A 21,043-nucleotide genomic window follows, 5' to 3' on the forward strand; every position below is an offset into this window, starting at 1 on the left:
CACATCTGTTGCAGAGCTTCCTAAAAAGCCTGGAAAAGTGCAACTCTGCCCCCTGGTGGTTTGCAGCTCTCTATTCAAGATGCTATAAATCCCTCATTGGCTTCAAGACCTCCCTACCATTTTGGTTGCTGTACACTGAAGCCTCACTGGATTGCATGGTGGCTTCCCCAAATTCCGTATGCCTTAGGATATGATGCTTGGCACACAGTTTTCCTTTAGTGCTCCTTTTAATGATTTTATTAGTATGGCCACAAGTTTGATGTCTACAGTACATGTTAACATAGCTAAGTATAAATATTTGAAATAAGTGTAGCAAGTTTTAAAATGTCAACTCTGAGTTATCATGCATGTCCCATGCATTTACATCTGCATCTGCAAATTGTACAATTCAATCTGTGCTTATCCTCACTGGGTCTCCCTGTGTGCCTCAGCTAGGGCAGGGCAGGGGCTGTTGTGCGTTTTTTCAGACCCAGATTTGCAAGAGCAACAGTGTTGAACTCTGGCATTCCATGGTGCATGGTGGCAACACTGGGTTTAGCTTTGGTTCAGGTAAAAATGCAGTGACCAACTATTGCATTTGTGTGAGTCACCTGATTCTCCAGGGCCTGGGCTAGCACAAAGGGTATTTTGATATCCCTGTATGAGGCCCCTGGCAGTTTCTGAACCCGTCTCGTCCCAGCGTAAAAGTCTAGAAGTGAGGTTCACAGTCTTCCACCATGCTGTCAGTGATATAGCTGGAACCAAGATGGGATTCATAGTAACTCTTTTCATCAAAGGTATTAACAGTCCAACCAACAACCTGGATTCCTTTAGCTGACCACTTCTTCAAGTAGGCCCTGGGGAAAGAGGAAAGCCAATCCTGTTAGAATAATAAGCAGCTGTCTCAGGAATCTATAATGGCCACTAAGTATGGTGTTCACTGCATACCAATAGTGCCCAGAGAATGCCTCCTAACTGGCTTCTGCACTGTGATCACAGGGACTGTTCCAAAACCTAGGATGCCATGAACCTCCTCTACACTGTCCCAGCTTAAAATATTTCAGTAGCTCACTAATGATCGCCACCCCCAACTGTCCTTGGCACAGCCACTGAAGGTGTGCCTGACCTGGCCCCGACCTGTCTCCTTGGCTTCATCTCACACCACACTCCCCCTTTCTTTTCTGTGCTGATTAATTTTAAATTAATTGAAAGAATATTAATTTTCTTTCAATTCCTAGAAAGAACCATGCTCCTTCCTGCCAGAGCACATTACATGTATTTTTCTCTCTGATCTGGATTCCTCCCAATTCCCACTCACCCTTCAGATCTTAGCTTAACTGTCACTTCCTTGGGGATGCTGTTTCTGACAACCCAGACCAGATCAGATTATAGTCCATGCACAGTTTTCTCTGACATAGCCTGTATCTTAGTTTTAATTTTATATTGATTGGATTTTTATTTGATTAGCATCTCTCTCTCTCCCACTTGGCTATAAACGTCACAAAGGCAGAGATCATGGCTTTGATTCTTTACCCACTGCATCTTCAGCTTCTCAACATGGAACCTTGCAATAGTGTAGGCACTTACCAAATATTTATTGGACTGAATCATGTATGTCTAAAATAATACTAGACCTACAACTCTAATTAGCTGAAATATACAGATATAGAATTGCCAAAGAAATGATTCCGAGATCGCTAGCAGGTTAGGAAACGGAAATTTTATGGGGAGAGATGGGGGAGTGCCTATAACGTAAGACAGTAGTGGGGAGGTTGGTGCCCACAGGATGTCCTCACTGTGGTTCTGCCCAGGATCCTGTGTTGGCTTTCAAAAAAACCAGTCACAGAAATAAAATCCCTTGCTCAGCATAGTTTCGCAGGTTCATTTTTTTTTCTTCAAAATACACTAAAAAACTGAAAATATGTGATCGACTTGGTCTGAAAACAGTGAAATATGCCTGAACTCTTCCCACCTAAGAAGCAAAATTGGCAATCCAATTTAGAGGCATGGTAAGCTTTGCAGGTCAGAACCAATTCAGGTTGTCTACTCTGTTAATCCTTCCTTTCAAATAAGAGCATTCAGGATGTCTGTCTGGGTAAAATAAAAAACCTTCCAACTTACGGGGATACAAAATCCTTTTGCATGAGGAAAGCTGAAATTCCACACAGGTACCACAAGATATTATGCATGCTCCAATCGAGCAAAATGTCCATCATAACAAATATAAAATGTTTCCAGAAAGTATCATAGCGTGGTTTCCCATCTCCTGTATGGCTTAGGCTCCAAGGTCTGTGAGTTAATGCTGTTATTACATCCCGATCTGTTTGTCTCATCTGAAAAGGAATTTGGGGAAGTAAAATAATGATCATATATAAAGTTGAATACTTATTAGTTTAGATTTAGCCAATGTGCTCAATCAGACAAGGTGGTCATGGTTGGTACCCTGACCTGGTATCTACTAAATAAGTTCTCAATCATAAACCCTTTGAGAAAATAATGTGAAGAATGTAAAGCATTAATATGCAGCACATACGAGAACTTTTTTTTTTTCACAATCCTTAAAAACTGCAATCCTATCTTTAAAATGGAAAAATTAAAACTTCAGGATCAAATTTTAATAATGTCACGAGAATAAACTTTTAATTGGCTATCGACTTAAATCCTGGCCAGAGATAATTAATTAGAACTCAATGAGGATGGAACCAAGGTCAGTTCAAGATGGGCTGTTTAGTTTTGACCCTTTCCAGAGCAAATGGCTGAAGAGTTGTAGGGGTGAGGAGGGGGACGGGGAAGTGAGGTGGGAAGGGAGAGAAGGGATTGTGACGAGAGAATGGGAGAGGACAACAGAGAAATGGAGAGATGCGGGTGGAGTTCCTTCAGTCTCTGCTCTGGGGGAATGTCTTATACATTTTAAAGGACTCTGTGGTCAAGGAAGTTTGGGAAACACTGTTCCAAATGTCTGCAAGCCCCATGACCCTATTCAACTCCATGACAGCTTCTATTGATAGGCTCTATCCTCACTGTAAAAATTTTCAATGTATGCTCTGTTGGTCATTGGTAAAGAATGCTACGGAACCAGCTTGTTATTTTGGAAACTGGTAAATGAAAGATAAAGCATTTATTCTGCCTATTTGGTAACTAAATAGTAGAGGAGGAAAAGTTTCTTTTTACAGATCTATTTCAGCTAATGCAAGAAGTAATAGAATTAAAATATCAACATTTTGTAGCTCCCTAGAAAATGGACAGATCTGGCCAATGAGCATCAATAGCAGCTAACAACAACAGGAGTCAACCAGATGTCAAGTGCCTCCTGATGGAAAAACACCCTCATCTCTAGAGTTATCTTGCCAAGAATAACCAACCCTAACCTCATCAAGGCAAGCTTCCAGCTCTTGCTACCAGTTTATAGAAAATAAAGAGAAAAAAGTATTAAACCATATCATGGCATAATCAGCAAAATTTGGACTTGGGTAAACTCTACAAAACAATAATCTGGTTTCTTCAGTAAATACGAAACAAGGACTCCCCCAAAACAAACAAACAAACAAAAAAACAGAGAGAGAGAGACGGAACCTGCAAGTTTTAAGATTTACAGTTGCCAGCAGGGCACAGTGGCTCACACCTGTAATCACTTTGGGAGGCCGAGGCAGGCAGATCACCTGAGGTCAGGAGCTCGAGACGAGCCTGGCCAACATGGCAAAACCCCATCTCTACTAAAATACAAAAAAAATTAGCCAGGCATGGTGGTGTGTGCTTGTAATCCCAGCTACTCAGGAGGCTGAGGCAAGAGAATTGCTTGAACCCGGGAGGCAGAGGTTGCGATGAGCCGAGATCATACCATTGGGCGACAGAGCAGGACTCCGTCTCAAAAACAAACAAACAAAAAAAGATTTATGATTGTAACACGCAGATCTTATTTGGGTCCTATTCAAATGAGCAATTTATGAAAAACAAAAAACCATTTATGACATTTCTGAGACAAGTCAAAATTTATACACTGGATATTTGATGATATGAAGAATTTATTGTTAATAATTTTTAGATGGGATAATGGCATTGTGGCTATGTTTTTAAAAAGGCATCAGTAGGCTGGTTACGGTGGCTCATGCCTGTAATCCCAGCACTTTGAGAGGCTGAGGTGGAAGGATTGCTTAAGCTTAGGAGTTGGAGAACTGCCTGGGTAATACAGGGAGACCCTGTCTCTACAAAAAATAAAAATAAAAAATTAGCTGGGCGTGGTGACGTGCGCCTGTGGTCCCAACTACTTGGAAGGCTGAGGCAGGAGGATCATTTGAGCCTGGAAGGTCAAGAGTGCAGTGAGCTGTGATCACACCACTGCACTCCAGCCTGGGAAACTGAGGGAGAACCCGTCTTTAAAAATAAATAAATAAAATAATAAAATGGCATCACTTTTTAAAGATTCTTACTGCAATTTTATGGATGGAATAAGATTTGCTTCAAAATAACACTGGGGAGGATCAATGGGGTTATGGGTGAAATGAGCTGGATTACAGTTAAGGGGAGGGTGCACTGTACTACTCTATTTTATGCATGCTTTAGATTCTCCATAATTAAGAATTTATTTTATGAAGGTATGTTCTGCTGTTAGTTGGTGAGAAGTGGGGGCTACATAATTCTTTTCTGTTGTGAGAATTTTACCACAGTAATCTGAGTGAGCCTATAAACAACATAAAAGAAGAGGCAAAAGAGGAATAATGGCATTCTGTAAGGAGTATGAGTACATTCCCCTTCTGGAATTTCTCTTGTTAATTTAAAAGAGGAGCTTCTCAACTGTGACCTTGATGCAGTTCACTTTGATAGGCATCTATCCTGTGCTTACACAGCCCATTGCAATTATCTACACCAGCTCACCTATTATGTCCAAGAAAAATCCCGAACGTTACCTTATAGATAACTTCTGGCAAGAAAGAACAGACCACACTATTATTGTACAGTTGAGGAAATTCCATATACATTTTCTTTAGAGCCTCAGTAGCCTGTAAAATAAAGAGATTCATATATTTAAAATTGATTAAAATGTGATAGATAGCCCCAGCCAATAACTATCATAAGTACAACCCTATGGAATAAAACAGAAGTTTACTAGAAATGGAGGTGCTGAAATTATTGGCAGAGTCTATTATCCACTGGGATGCATTTTAAACTCACACCAGCAGCAAACAAGGAAGAAGGTGGAGTACTGCTGCTTTACTCCCTCTGAGGGCCTCACCCCTTTTGTCATACTTTTGAAAAGTATGGTAAGCCGTAGGCCAGATGAGGCCAGAGGCAAAATTTTCCTTGCCTTATACCCTAGTTTAGCCACTATGAAAAGTCCTTTCATACCCACAGCTCTATCACTCTGTGCCTTTTCCAAATGAAACATGAGCCAGCCAGTCTGGGAACTACAGAGGGTAGATTTCTCAGTCCAGGGGACTGAGAGGACGCATTACCCATCACCAATATGGAGGGAGAGGCAATGGGGCAAGGGTAGGAGGGACTGGGAAGAGTTAAGGGGCTCCCAATTCTTCCCAACGTGAACAGAAGTTTCTTTTTATAGTAGTCTAGCTACGAAATGAAGAAGACATGATAGAATTTAAGTATTATTTGGTAACTCCTAGTGAAGTGACCTCAATAGCAGCTAACAACAAGAAAGTCACCAGCCATGTGGGATGCAATGCTGCTGCTGCATAATTCGTGAAACACTGCTAATTTTTGGAATGTCACACATACCCCTAACCAAATATGATGAGCAAAATGCATTCCCCCACCAAAATAAAAAAGAACACAAATTATCCATGTCATGCCTCCTCTTCACTAATGCAACTGAAGGCGAGCTATAGAAAGCTTTTTTTTTTTTTTTTGCTGTTTGAACAAAGACATGCACTGTAAACTCTTCGCGTTTACATTATTTAATTCTCACAACAACCCTATGTGGTAACTGCTTTTAGTATCCCCACTTTACCCATGAAGAAACTGAAGCTCATCAAAGTTAAGGTTATCCTGTAGTAAGAGCTCAGTCAAGGACTGTTGGAGTCCCAAGCCCATGATTTTGGCCACCGTGCTCTACTAGCTCCACTTTGCTGCCTACACTTGTCCCTTTCTACTACCATCTTGGTGAATTAGGTCACTATGTTCTACCCAGTCTTGGCTGAACACCCATGAGCACCCATCCAGAAAACTCAAATAGCTAGATTTTTTTTTAAATGTCTACTTCTTTTTAAAAAGTATTCTAAGAGAAGCCAGGTGTGGTGGCTCACACCAGTAATCCCAGCACTTTGGGAGGCCAAGGTGGGCAGATCACTCAAGGCCAGAAGTTTGAGACCAGCCTGGCCAACACGGCAAAACCCCATCTCTATCAAATATACAAAAATTAGCCGGGTGTGATGGCACATGCCTCTAATCCCAGCTGCCTGGGAGGCTGAGGCAGGAGAATTGCTTGAACCCCGGAGGCAGAGGTTGCAGTGAGCCAAGATCGCACCAATGCACTCCAGCCTAGATGACAGAGTGAGACACTGTCTCAAAAAAAGAAAAAAAAAAAAAAAAAAAAAAAAAATATATATATATATATATATAAAAGAGAATAAGCATGAAAGTCAGTATACCATGGGTGAAATGTAGGACCTATCAGGGTTCCCAAATGTGGGCTGTAACATGTTCCTTGAGCCCACCCTAGACATTTTCAGAATCTCTTCCCTAGGGAGAATGGCCCAGGAATTTGTATTTTAAAATAGGTATTCCAGGTGATTCTAAGGCAGACCGATTGGAAAACCTAGATGTATACAACTATCAGTTTACCAGAATAATAAATTAGTTACCATTCTCTCCCTTCTTCAAAAATAGGAGTTAACTGTAATAAAATTAGAGTGTATACTTAGGCTCCACATTTCAGGTTTTTTTTTTTGAGATGGAGTCTCGCTCTGTCACCCAGGCTGGAGTACCACTGGCGCAATCTTGGCTCACTGCAACCTCCGTCTTCCTGGTTCAAGTGATTCTCCTGCCTCAGCCTCCCGAGTAGCTGGGATTACAGGTGCCCGCCACCACGTCCAGCTAATTTTTGTATTTTTAGTGGAGATGGGGTTTCGCCATGTTGGCCAGGCTGGTCTCGAACTCCTGACCTCAGGTGATCCACCCGCCTCGGCCTCCCAAAGTGCTGGGATTACAGGCGTGAGCCACCGCACCCGGCCATTTTGGGTTTTAACAACTGGTTTCAATGATATCATGGGATTAATAAAAAAAAATTGGCATCATCAGAATTCTCAACCAGTAGATGGCCATTACTGATTATTAATATTGCTAGGGGAAAAATACTCAAGTTGCCCAAATGGGGAAAAAAGTACTTGCACTTGAAAAGCTGGTTATAAGAGAACAAATGTAATCAGAATCATATCTTCCCACTGATTTTCACTGTAATAATATGTTCTTATGAATAAAAGTGCAGGCCCTAAAATTTAAGCAAAATTTTATCTAGGAATGTTAAACACATTTGAAGAAAATAAATGATTTTCTGTTAAAAGTATAACTGCTAAAATCAATGAATAAAAAAACTATACATAAGGGATATAAATTATACAAAGGGATAAATCTATGTAAAAGGTATATGTTCTGTTAACTATTAGAAGCTTTTAATATAGGAATTCTCTTTAAATGCAGTCCATAGTTGTCCATATAAGGCCCTTAACTTTAAAGCTAGATAAAATTGGTCTTGTGTACAACTTCGGAATTCCTTTTTTTTCAAGTAACTCAAGGTTACTTGAGTGGTTTTTTTCTAGAAGTGCCTTTTTTACTGTTTACTTAATATCTTTTGTAAATGCTTTATGTAAATAATAGAAACTTGACTCTTCCATTTTGTGCTGGTTATTGAATATCAGAAGTTTTGTAAAGGTTCTATAAAAGGTTAAAAAGTTCCATAATGTACTGTTTCCTTAAATGATATAGATTCCTGCATTGTACACTTCCATTAAACAAATATAATTTATAAAGATAAGTTTTAAAAAGAATAAATAACAAAATACATGTAACTTCGGAAATGACTGTCAATGAAATAAGATGTCTTTTTAACAAAGTGAAGTCCACAGTTTAAACTGTACCTTGTTTGCGTGGCCTTTGACATCAAAGAAGATTGTGAGGTTATGATTTAGGCACTCTGCAATGGCTTCCCTCAGGGTAGGGATCTTTTCATCAGGGAAATCATTCCTGTAAGAGAAGAGAAAATACGTTGTAGGAAAACAGAGAAACAGATAAACTGTATTGCAACAAACATTTTGCAAATGTCTCTCAATCAAAAGGAAAGAGTGTTTTCTCCAACTTCCTTTCTTTGACCATAACAAAGTCCACGATAATTTACTGTAAGATTTTTTTTTTTTTTTTGAGACGGAGTCTTGCTCTGTTGCCCAGGCTGGAGTGCAGTGGTGTAATCTCAGCTCACTGGAACCACCAACTCCAGGGTTCAAGCAGTTTTCCCGCCCCAGCCTCCCGAGTAGCTAGGACTACAGGCGTGTAACACCACACCTGGCTAATTTTTTGTATTTTTAGTAGTGGCGGGGTTTCACCATGTTGGCCAGGCTGGTCTTGAACTCCTGACCTCAAGTGATCTACCTGCCTTGGCCTCCCAAAGTGCTAGGATTACAGGTGTGAGCCACCGCGCCTGTCCTACTGTAATAATTTGAACCAAATTATAGATATTCTTTTTTCCACATTTTTATTACTATACACTTAGACATATTTTTGTGATATGCGCATAATGTATAATGATGAAATCAGGGTATTTAGGATGTCCATCACCCCAAATATTTATCATTTCTTTGTGTTAGGACATCCAAATCTCCTAGCTATTTTGAAATATACAACAGACTGTTAACTATAATCACCCTACTATGTTATTGAACACTAGAATTTATACCTTCTATCTAACTGTATGTTTGTACTCATTAACCAAATTCTCTTTATTCTCCTCTTCCCCCAACCCTATACCCTTCCCAGCCTCTGGTAACTATCATTCTCCTCTCTACCTCCATGAGATCAACTTTTTTAGCTCCCATATATGAGTGACAACATGTAATATTTGCCTTTCTGCGCCTGGCTTATCTTATTTCATTTAACATAATACCTTCAGTTCCATCCATGTTGCTGCAAATGACAGGATATCATCCTTTTTTATGGCTACATAGTATTCCATTGAGTATATTTACCACAGTTTCTTTATCCATTCATCCACTGATGAACACTTAGGTTGATTCTGTATCTTGGCTATTGTGAATAGTTTTGCAATAAACATGGGGGTGCAAGTATGCCTTTGATACACTAGTTTCCTTTCCTTTGGATAGATACCAACTAGTGGGATTACTGGATTGTATGGTAGTTCTATATTTTTAGTTTTTTGAGAAACCTCCATACTGTTTTCCATAATGGCTGTACTAATTTACATTCCCACCAACAGAATATAAGAGTTCCTTTTGCTCTGTATCCTTGCCAGCATCTGGTATTTTAAAAATCTCTTAAATAATGGCCATTCTAACTAGATAAGATGGTATTTCATTGTGGTTTTGATTTGCATTTCCCTAATAATTTGTGGTGTTTTTTCATGCCTGTTGGCCATTTGTGTGTCCTCTTTTGAAAAATGTCTATTCAAATTAGGATTTGAATAGATGTTTTTAATGGGATTATTATTGTTTTTGCTGTTGAGTTCCTTGTATATTCTGGATATTAGTTACTTGTCTGTTGAATAGTTTGCAAATATTTTCTCCTATTCAACAGGTTTTCTTTTTACTCTGTTGATTGTTTCCTTTGCTGTGCAGAAGCTTTTTAGTTTAATATAGTCGCATTTGCCTGTTTTTGTTGCCTGTGCTTTTGAGGTCTTAGCCATAAAATCTTTGCCAAGACCAAAGTCCCAGAGCATTTCCCCTATGTTTTCTTCTAGTAGTTTTATAGTTTCTGGTCTTCAATTTAAACTTTTAATCCATTTTGTGTTGATTTTCTAAATATAGTGAGAGATAGGGGTCTAGTTTCATTATCCTGCATATGGATATCCAGTTTACCCAGTACCAGTTATTGAAGAGAGTGTCCTTTCCCCCACTGTATGTTCTTGGTGCCTTCATGGAAAATCAGTTGGCTGTAAATATGTGGATTTATTTCTTGGTTCTCTATTGTATTCCATTGGTCTATGTATCTGTTGTGTGTCTGTGTGTGTGTATGTGTGTGTGTGCGTCAGTTTTTATACCAATACCATGCTGTTTTGGTTACTGTGGCTTTGTAGTATATCTTGAAGTGAGGTAGTGTGATACATCCAGCTTTGTCCTTTTTGCTCAGTATTGCTTTAGCTATTTGGGCTTCTTTATGGTTCCATATGAATTTTAGGGTTGTTGCTTTTCTATTTCTCTGAAGAATGTCTTTGATATTTTGATAGGGATTGCACTGAATTGTAAATTATTTTGAGTAGAATGGTCACTTTAGGAATATTAATTCTTCTGATCCATGAGCATAGGATATCTTTCCATTTGTGTCCTCTTTAATTTTTCTCATCAGTGTTTTGTAGTTTTCCTTGTAGAGCTCTTTCACCTCTTTGGTTATATTTATCCCTAGGTATTTTATTGTTTTTTTTGGTAGCTATGTAAATGGGATTGCTTTCTTGATTTCTTTTACAGCTAGTTCATTATTTATGTATAGACATGCTACTGATTTTTGTACATTTATTTTATATCCTGCAATTTTACTAAATTTGTTTATCAGTTCTAACAGTTTTTTGGTGAAGTCTTTAGGTTTTTCTACATACAAAATCATGTTGTCAGCAAAGAGGGGTAATCTGACTTCCTCCTTTTCCAATTTGGATGCCTTTTATTTCTTTCTCTTTCCTGATTGCTCTGGCTAGTCAATTATTCCATATTTAGCAAAATTGATATGAAGGTCAAAAGAATCATGGAGGAAGTAATTAACCATATTATCCAGAGTTTGCTGTACTTGGGACTGATAAAACTGAAAGTATCCAGTAAGTACAGACTAAATGCAATCATAAACTTCCCTTTTATTGCATGAGACTTTCAAACATGCTATGGTTGCTTTTAACCACAAGTAGGTTGGGCTGTAATTGTGTAAGAAGCAACAAGTAAATGGTTTGCATGAGCACTTTTAGAAAGGTTAAGACAACTGGACCACATGGTGGTGCCCAAGACATTTTTAATTCATATCCTGGTGACCAGTGAGCATTGAAAACCCAAGACTTGTAAGATGAGAAGAAATGAAGCACACACATACCTGAGCACAGAGATTAGAGACTGACTGTCTTTGGTTTCTTACATTGTATAATGGATGTTATTTTTCTGTTTTTTGTTTTGTTTTGTTTTGATTTGTTTTCCTTCTCTGGTAATTCTGTGCTTCTGATACTAGCTCTAAATTGGGGTTCCCACCTCCTCCTCCTTGGGTTCAATTAATTTGTTAGAGTGGCTTGTGGAACTCAAATAAACATGTTTACAGGTTTATTATAAAGGATGTTATACAGGATACAGATGAAGAGATGCGTAGGGTGAGGTATGGGGAAAGGGGCATAGAGCTTCCATTGCCCTTTCTGGGTGCTCCATCATTCAGGAACCTCCATATGTTCAAATACAGATATTCTTGACCAAAGACCAGCAACAACAACAAAAATCATTTAATTTTTAAGAAATCACTGAATTTCTATTGAATTAATAACATTATTAATAACCCTACTCCCCAAAGGGCAGAGTACATGCCACCTTTGGAAAACTCAGAGACTTAACTTTCAGATTGTAATTTCCCTAATAGAACCCTATGCAGGAGGAATTCTTAGGAATACATAAATCTGTTAACTGTATTGTGTATTTATTTAAGTGCAACTGTTTAAAATAAATAATTTTCTAAGATATAATATTCTGATAAAGAAAATGAAAACTAAGTGCTTGATACAAAAGAAATTAGCTTTTCTCTCATAATAAAATTATTATTTAACTTAATGCTAATTCAACTGCATTATTTCAACTGTAAGATCATGCTTTAAAAGAACGGTAAGGGTAGGCAAGGTACAGTGGGCTCATGCCTGTAATTTCAGCACTTTGGGAAGCCGAGGTGGGCGGATCACCTGAGGTCAGGAGTTCAAGACCAGCCTGGCCAACATGGCGAAACCCTGTTTCTACTAAAAATGCAAAAATTAGCCGGGTGTGGTGGCACGTGCCTGTAATCCCAGCTACTCCGGAGGCTGAGGCAGGAGAATCACTTGAACCCGGGAGGTGGAGGTTGCAGCGAGCCAAGATCATGCCATTGTACTCCATCCTGGGCAACAAGAGCAAAACTCCATCTCAAAAAAAAAAAAAAAAATTGATAAGGATAATTTAAACACTACAGGCAATTATCCCCGCCATTCTAATCAATTTCTATTCCCTGACAGTGAAAGATGGGAGACCTGAATTTGTTGTTCCTTTGGCTGATCTTAGTTTCCTCCTTACCCTCCTCTCAGGACAAGCATCTCATCACACTGAGCATAATTCTAGAGAAAATATCTATTTTTTCCCACAACATGATCCGTAAACACAAGCTAATTACTTCATTTAGTGTTCAATCATAGAAAACACACTCTGTTCCAATAGTGGAGCGAAGACTGGTTGTGTTAAAGATATTGGGATAATATGTTGCCTTTGCTATGATGTCTTCTTAAGGGATTTTTTGAAAATCACAATTTTTTTTCCTACGATGCACAAATTCCAGAGAAATGGACTCAATGCTCCCTTAAAGGATTTTTAAGGGTACTGATGACCCTAAACATTTTTGCTTTAAGTATTAACTTTGAACCTGACATTTTATTAGCTGCAATGTCATTATAATATTAAAACCAGCCTTCCCCTTGCATAAGCAGAGCAATACAATATCTGATGACAGTCAAGAACAATTCTAGCAATTTGGACTCATAATTCTCAAGTGTTACCAATATTCTTTTCTGCCTACAGTATGATTTCCTTCGGCTGACTAATGTTTTTCAGATCCTAGGAAAATAGGTCTGGATCATCTTTTAGGAAAAAGTATAACTGTTGGGTCAAATACTTAATTTTCCAAGAGAATCGATCATTGTCTGGATAATTGATATTACATGAATAACCAGTGAGCACACACTTTTCAGTACTGCAAAGATGACAAGCAGAGAGGAATTTAAATAACCACATTCCAAAGTACAGTATATTACTCAGCATACCAATTCCAAGGGTGTTTACAGCTGTAAGTGGGGAAGAGGATGTAGGTTCTGTGGTCATGTAAGTTTGAGAAAAGCTAAGTTACAAGTAAGAATCAGCTGATGTAGACTGTTTATCCACAACTGAAGTATTCAGAGTACACTGTTTGATCTTATTTGAACCCTGTTTTTGTGGAACATCTTGTAAGATTAGCTCTGGTGTACATACTTTGGAAGCTATGTTTACACTCTACCAGGAAGGAATTAAATTAGACACTGATTTGCTCTTACAGGGTTGAAAGACACTGGGGGCAGCTAAAAACAGCATGATTTGGACTAAAACTTGGGATAGATTCTAGTTTTGGCTTCTTTATGAACTAGTTATTTGCCCTTGAGTAAATAATTTAACTTTTCTGGGATTATCTCTAAAGGCAAGATTGATCTAGATATATAGTATCCTACATGGTAGCCACACATGGCTATTTCAGTTTAAATTTACATTTAAATTAAAAATTCACTTCCTCGTGTCACTAGCCACATATCAAGTGCTCAATAGCCACAGGTACCTACCATATTACACAGTGCAGATATAAAATATTTCCATCATTGCAGAAAGTTCTACTGCAAAGCGCTATTCTAGATGATTTCTAGGATACTCTCTATTCCTACAATTCTGTGATTCCTCACAAGTTTGTTATGAGGATCAGAAGAATTAAATGGGTTAAGTTAAAATGTGATATTATAATGTTACTCGAAGCTTTTAATGAATGTATAATTTGCTTCTTGGTACACCTGAAGGCAAGAAGATTGCCAAGCAATGGCTTTCGGCCTCATGATTCTATAATGACTAGACAGTATTATCTTGAGAATAATTCTGAAGCCAAATTTAGCCTCAGTGGGAAAGATTAAAAACATAATGCCGAATTTCTGTTGTTCCTGGCACTTGCTCATTACTTAGGAGACCTATATACAGTTCAAAACAAAAAAGACAACTCTCCTGGGGCAGATGTAATTAGAAGGCACCAGTGTCTGTCATTTCCAATAAAAGCTAAAAGAAAGATCTGTTTAACTGACAATAAACTACTTACCTGAGTCTGTGGTTTGCTGCAGGATTCAGCTTCCTAATTTGTTCAAACGTCAAATCACACAATCGACCAGTCCCATCAGTCGTCCTATCTACTGTGTTGTCGTGCATTAAGACAGGAATCCCGTCAGAAGTAAACTCAATGTCCAACTCCACGCCTGTTGCTCCATTCTTAGCTGCCTTAACAAAAACAACAACAATATTACTGTCAAATGGCCACAAACATTATTTTGCATCTAACCACCCAAAAGACCAGCAGGGCTAGCTAAGACAGCTGTTCTTTTTGATTCATTTTCCTTCCACTTCCCCCACCAAACAGCAATCCTGACCTGTTTCTGTTTTCTGTGTATATAACCTTACTTCAATTCCTAACTGATGGATTCCTTAAAAACTTTAAAAAATTTTTCCCACTCTTCTTACTTTCACAGTGGAAGACTAGGAGACTTCAGGAACTTACGTTTTCTCTGGATGTTTAACTATATGGGTCATCAATGGCTTATGAATACTTAGACAATTCCACTGTTTACCTACACTCTTTGTTGGTACAGCAGTTCTGATGATCACCCTATGGTTGCTGATTAGTCAGATATTTCACTACTTTGGCATAATGAGTCAGGTTTTTGTTGGTTTAATTCCACCCTCTACCACAAAGACACCACGCCTGCTTCTAGGACATATCACATTTTGTTTATGTAAGTGGCACTGGCTGTTGGCCAATAAGTTGTTAAGCTTGATGAGATAGATTAGAATTTATCTAAAAAGATAATTTGGACCTTAAATTACACGAGCCATGCTCCTCTGGAGACACACTATTTAATGTTTGCTTCCTTATCACAATAAAGATGTGAAATGCTCATTATGATCAAGATTTCTTTCTTTTTTTTGGAGACAGGATCTGGTTCTGTTGCCCAGGCTAGAGCGCAGTAGTATGATCTCGGCTCACTAAAACCTCCGCCTCCTGGGCTTAAGCCATTCTCCCATCTCAGCCTCCCAAGTAGCCGGGACTACCGGCATGTGCCACCATGCCCAGCTAATTTTTGTATTTTTTGTAGAGATGGGGTTTCACCATGTTGCCCAGGCTGGTCTTGAACTCCTGAGATCAAGCAATCCTCCTGCCTCAGCCTCCCAAAGTGCTGGGATTACAGGTGTGAGGAGCCACTGTGCCCAGCCATGATCAAGATTTTTAATTTTTTAAAAAATATTTTAAGTCATGGTCTATTGCAAACATCTACAGTAAAAAAGATTTAACATATGTGAATGTTTTGACCTAATTTCCTCAATCTCTTTCTGCACTAAACAACAACAACAACAACAAAACTATTATTTATTGAGCCTTTTCTATTTGCCAGGCACTCTTCTAAGTGCTTTAAATGTATTAACTCATTTGATCCTCACAACCCTGAAGCAGGTACTATTAATATTCTCATTTAACAGATAAGAAAACTGAGACAAAGAAAGAGTAGGAAACTTGCCCAGAGCTGCACAAGCTAGGATGCAGTAGAATTTGCACTCTTATCCGCTTCAGTTTTACTATCAACACTATAGATACAGCTGAAATTCTCCCTTTCATTCTCCTCCTTTCCTCTCTGGAGGTAATTACTGTCTTAAAGGTGGTGTATATCATTCTCATGCCACTCCCTTACAGGTTTTTACTTAAGTACCCATAAACAATACAGAGCACTGTGCTAGTGAATAGTTAAGATTTCAATAAATGTTAGCCATTGTTATTTATTATGTCCTTTTAAACACATCTTTAAAGGTAATATAGTCAAATTTACCAATAATGTCCTTTATGGGTGGAGATTTTTCTGCCTTATTTAAATCTTTTTCTTTTCCCATGTGATACAGATGTACAACTATTTTGGAAAAACACATCACATTTTCCCTCTGCTCTCACAACAATCAACCCTGACTTCTGTGACCAAAAATGTGGGGGGTTTTCCCCACCAATAAGTAGTGGACACCAGCTGGGTATCCTCTGACTCAATTCTGACACTATCTACCTGGAGATAGTGTCAGATCATAGGTTGAGGGCTTGGTCCCCAAGACTGCACCCCACCCTCCTCCAGACACAAATAGCAAGCTGGGGCCTCTGGAACTTCTGACCAATTGGCTTCAAGTCCTCTTAGGTTTATTTTAGTTTTTATTTTTTTAATTCCTGTTAGGTTTTTATGGAAGCTTCATGATGTCAGCATTCCTTCCCCCAGGATATAGGGTGGGGTCCCTCTCTGAGGAGGGTCTTAAGACTAACAATTTGAAAGACAGGGAAAGATTCCAGTCCTGCCTTGGGGTAGGTGAAAGGAGGGCAGGAGAAGGTTGGAGAGATTCTGTTTCCTGAGGCCAGCTCCTAAGGCCTAGGATGCCTTACAAAAGACTGTAGCAAGGGCTGAGAGTTATGAGCCAGGAACCATGGATGAAAACTTATATATGTGTGTATATGTGCATATATATACATACTTCATAGATTACAATATAGTGTAAACATAACTTTTATATGCACTGGGAAATCAAAAAATTTGTGACTCCCTTTATTACAACATTTGCTTTATTGACTATTTACTCAGGTCTGGAACTGAACTTGCAATATCTCCTATATATATACTAATATGTGAATTAGAACCAGGGGTTCATCTTTTTATCTCAATTACTGGAATAACATAGAAGTACTGGTAAAGTTGGCCAGGCAGTGGCTCATGCCTGTAATCCCAGCACTTTGGGAGGCTGAGGCGGGCGGATCACCTGAGGTTGGGAGTTCGAGACTAGCCTGATCAGCATGGCAAAACCCGGTCTCTACTAAAAAAAATACAAAAGTAGCTGGGCATGGTGGCGCATGCCTGTAATCCCAGCTAGTCAGGAGGCTGAGGCAGGAGAACTGCTTGAACCCAGGAGGCAGAGGTTGCAGTGAGCCGAGATTACGCCATTGAACTGGGCAAGAACAGTGAAACTCCGTCTCAAAAAAAACCAAAAAACGAAACAAAACAAAACAAAAAAACAAAACAAAAAAAAACCCATAAATTTAAAAATATAATAAAAAATAAAAGTATAAATCTGGAGCCGGGCACGGTGGCTCATGCCTGTAATCCCAGCACTTTGGGAGGCCAAGGCGGGCAGATCACTGGAAGTCAGGAATTTGAGACCAGCCTGGCCAACATAGTGAAACCCTCCCTCTACTAAAAATAACAAAAATTAGCCGGATGTGGTGGTGGGCACCTGTAATCCCAGCTACTTGGGAGGCTGAGGCAGGAGAATCACTTGAACCTGGGATACAGAGGTTGCAGTGAGCCGAGGTCGCGCCAATGCACTGTAGCCTGGGCGACAGTGAGACTCCGTTTAAAAAAAAAGAAAAAGAAAAAAGAAAATAAAAGGAAATGAGGGAGGCCAGGTGTGATGGCTCATGCCTGTAATCCTAGTACCTTGGGAGTCTGAGGCGGGTGGATCACTTTGAGGCCAGGAGTTTGAGACCAGTCTGGCCAACATAGCAGAACCCCATCTCTACTAAAAATACAAAAATTAGTTGGGCGTGGTGGCACACGCCTGTAATCCCAGCTACTACGGAGGCTGAGGCACGAGAATCGCTTGAACACGGGAGGCAGGGGTTGCAGTTTGTGGAGATTGCACCACTGCCCTCCAGCCTGGGCAAAAGAAAAGAGTAAGACTCTGTAAAGTAAAAAAAAAAAAAAAAAAAAAAAAAAAGAAGAAGAAGGAAGGAAGGAGTGAGAGAAAAAAGAAAAGAAAGAGAATCAGATATATTTACACAGATGCAAAAGTGCCTAATCCACTGAAAAGCCCTCTCAGTATGTTATCATTATTATGAAGCCAGGAGAATGCCAAGACCTGGGAGGTATCAAAAGTTTCAGGAGTGCCTTGTGAAAAGGAGGGGGCAGAAACTGATATGAGTCCAGCTGCCAGGGTTGTGCGAGTGCGAATGTGTGTGTCTGGGGAAAAGGTGATCAGGAAATGACTCAAGTGATTTAGAAGACAAGCAAACGTATGTCCTGTGAAGGGTGATCTATTTAGACTAACCTCAATTACTGACCAAGACCCTATTTGACCTGACCCATTTTCTACTTCATTCACACACCAGTCTTTGTTCTGTTCCTTGAAGTCAGGCCACACACTGCCTCTTCTGTTACCTGAACACCCCTATATTATTCCCATCTCAGGACCTTCTGCACCTGCCTGGCTGCTTATAATTCCGGTTTCTGTTCAAATGTTGCTTCTTCGGAGACGATTTCTCTTGACTATTCCATCTAAATAAAACAGCGTAACTCTTCCCCTCGAGTTCCCCCGATTTCTTCATTGCACCTATCACAATCTTAAAGTTATCTCATTTATGTGTTTACTTGTTTAAGGCTTGCCTCCCGCACTCCGATGTACACTCTGTAAACCAGGGACACTTTTGACCTTGTTCCTGGCTGTAACCTCAGCGTCAGGCGCACAGAAACTATATACAAATCTGCTGTCTTCTGTAAATATAAAACCTCAAGTCCGGAGATCCCTAGACACTGGGAGGGATCAAGGGCCAGGAGTGTGCCTTGTGGACGAAAGAGGAAGTGGGAAGGCCGTCCTGAGAAGATCGGGGAACCCTGGGAAGGAAAAGTAGAAGTCCGAGCTCTCGGGAGGACCGAGGGGCGCGACCGTGGGGGTCTCACCTGCCGAATGGCCGCCAGCGTGTTCTCGGGCGCGTCGTGGCTGCCACCGCGGTGGGCGATGGCAGAAATGCGGTCCCGGGGCTTGAGCACCTGCAGGGCCCTGCAAGAGGGCACCGGCTCAAAGCTGAAGGCGCGCAGCAGAACGAAGAGGCTGCCGGTGAGGAGGCAGGCATTGACCGGGCTCCGCGTCACCAGCAGCAGCACCAGCAGCAGGAAGGAGAAAGGGCCCAGGAGGCCGCCCTGGTCCTCCCACAGCCACATGCCGGCGCCCGCACCGGCACGCACGGGAGTCCCGGACCCGCCGGGCTCCTGGGGCAGTAGAGCGAGAAGCGAGGGGGAGGGTCCAAGGCACCGGCAGCAGCAGGAACCCTCTGAGGGGACCAGCGCCGCACAATGGCGGCAGCGGACACATCCAGAGAAGGAGTCGGCCGCCCAGCCAATCAGGGATCGGGATTCGCAGCGCCAGTGGGCGGAGCCGCTCCATGGCAACGGGGGCGGGCCCAGGCCCCAGGCCCCAGACTCACGTTCCAAACCCAAGGTGGGTTAGGGTTTTCCGGGGTCTGAACTTCAACCTGGGCGTTCAGACTCCTAGGCGAAAAAAGGAGGGATAAGAACCGTCCTAAAGCTGTAGGACTGGAAGGGATTTTAGTGACTCCTTTATCTGCCGTTGAGGAAACTGAATTCCAGGGAACTTGGAGAGGCAGGATGCTTAGACTATCAATTCAATTCAATTCAATTCAGTTCAGTTCAGTTCAATTCAAGATGTGCCAAATACCGGTCCAGGTGCTCTGGACACAGTTGAACAGGACCTACGGGGTTTTTGCTCTTATGGGACTCACATTCTTGTGGGAGGAAATAAAAGTTAGCAAGTACACCTAACGTTTACAGAGCACTTACCATGTCCCAGGTACTTGGCGAGCAAACGCTTTATATGCTTATCTCATTCTCAATACAGCCTAACAGTTACTATCTCAGGAGACTGATTTCAATCGACTTTATTTTCCAGATTCTGGGGGACTGGAAGAGCCTAGCAAAGAAGGCACAATCGGATTATAAAACTGGAAGGGGTTTTAAGGATTCCCTCATTTCATAGATGAGGAAACTGAGGATAGGTGAATTAAGCAGTTAATGGCAGGGTGGGGACTGACATAAAGTCCTCCCCAGTGATTTGTGACATTTTCACTCCTCCTCCCCCAATCTTACTTCTGCTAAGGGCTTTTGTACCAGGCACTGTGCAAAGAGTTACCTCAACTGTGCCTCACAACCACCCTTGTGATAGGCACTTTTAAAATCCCCATTTTACATATGCAAAAACAGGCACTGGAAGGAGGGTAAGAGAGATAGACCGTAAAACCGAGTTAGGGAATGAAAAGGGGCCCCTGGACATATTTTGGAAGACTGGTAACATTTTTATGTAGCGAACTTTGCAAAAATATTCAGGGATTTTTCTGTTACCTTTTTTCCTTTAGTGTGTTTTCCCACTGATTTGCAAAGGGGATAGATGTCTTAAGCCTTCCAGCTGGCATCTAGGTTTCAGACTTTTTTTTTTTTTTTTCCTTTCAGGCAGTCTCACTCTATCGCTCAGGTTGGAATGCAGTGGTGCAATCATGGCTCACTGCAACGTCGACCTCCTGGGCTCAAGCGATCTTCCGACCTCAGCCTCCCGAGTAGCTGGGACCACAGGCTTGCGCCACCCCACCCGGCTAACGTTTAAAATTTTTGTAGAGATGCCGTCTCCCTTTGTTGCCCAGGCTGATCTCGAACTCTTGGACTCAAGCGATCCTCCCGCCTCGGCTTCCAAAATGTTGGAATTATAGGCGTAAGCCATCACGTCCGGTGGGTTCAGCCAGTTTTTACCTACAAGAAAATATTTTGGTGAATGATACATGTTTTCTAACGGCTGCATAGAAAGGGGTTATCTTTATACAGATAAGAAAAAAATGGCAACTTCAAGGAACACTTCAGGGGGCTTCAGACCCTGAGGGGTGTTCCTATTCTACTAAATAAGTAAATTTATTAATAAATTCTAGTCTCTAGCTTGCAATGAAGACTACGTTTCCCGGCGTGCAGCGTGCTGGCTGTTAAGCATTACGTCCTCCATCGCGGGCGCGCAATGCACCTCGGGGATGGTAGTGTTCTGGTGGCCCAACGGTTTTAACA

At 40.7% G+C, this 21,043-nt stretch overlaps 1 protein-coding gene across 1 annotated transcript; it reads right to left on the reverse strand.

Annotated features, from left to right (window-relative positions):
* Positions 1 to 208: 208 nt before the first annotated feature.
* GDE1 (glycerophosphodiester phosphodiesterase 1) lies at positions 209 to 21,014 on the reverse strand. Its single transcript, XM_054454195.2, has 7 exons — positions 20,339 to 21,014; positions 18,884 to 19,910; positions 14,236 to 14,411; positions 8,067 to 8,172; positions 4,884 to 4,976; positions 2,101 to 2,312; positions 209 to 836 (listed from the first exon to the last, which is right to left on the reverse strand). Exons 2-7 carry the CDS (start codon positions 19,142 to 19,144, stop codon positions 689 to 691), a joined length of 996 nt encoding a protein of 331 aa, XP_054310170.1. The 5' UTR covers positions 19,145 to 19,910; positions 20,339 to 21,014; the 3' UTR covers positions 209 to 688.
* Positions 21,015 to 21,043: the final 29 nt, after the last annotated feature.

The sequence above is a fragment of the Pongo pygmaeus genome, chromosome 18, assembly GCF_028885625.2.
Source record: "Pongo pygmaeus isolate AG05252 chromosome 18, NHGRI_mPonPyg2-v2.0_pri, whole genome shotgun sequence".
Lineage (NCBI taxonomy): Eukaryota > Metazoa > Chordata > Mammalia > Primates > Hominidae > Pongo > Pongo pygmaeus.

What these genes read in the sequence shown, in the direction of transcription:
- GDE1 (XM_054454195.2), bottom strand. Translation starts at nt 19,144, where the DNA reads ATGTGGCTGTGGGAGGACCAGGGCGGCCTCCTGGGCCCTTTCTCCTTC. An exon ending in GCAGCAAACCACAGACTCAG is followed by an intron (nt 8,173 to 14,235) that starts GTAAGTAGTTTA and finishes CTTCTCTTACAG; the next exon opens with GAATGATTTCCCTGATGAAA. An exon ending in TCAAAGGCCACGCAAACAAG is followed by an intron (nt 4,977 to 8,066) that starts GTACAGTTTAAA and finishes TTTATTTTACAG; the next exon opens with GCTACTGAGGCTCTAAAGAA.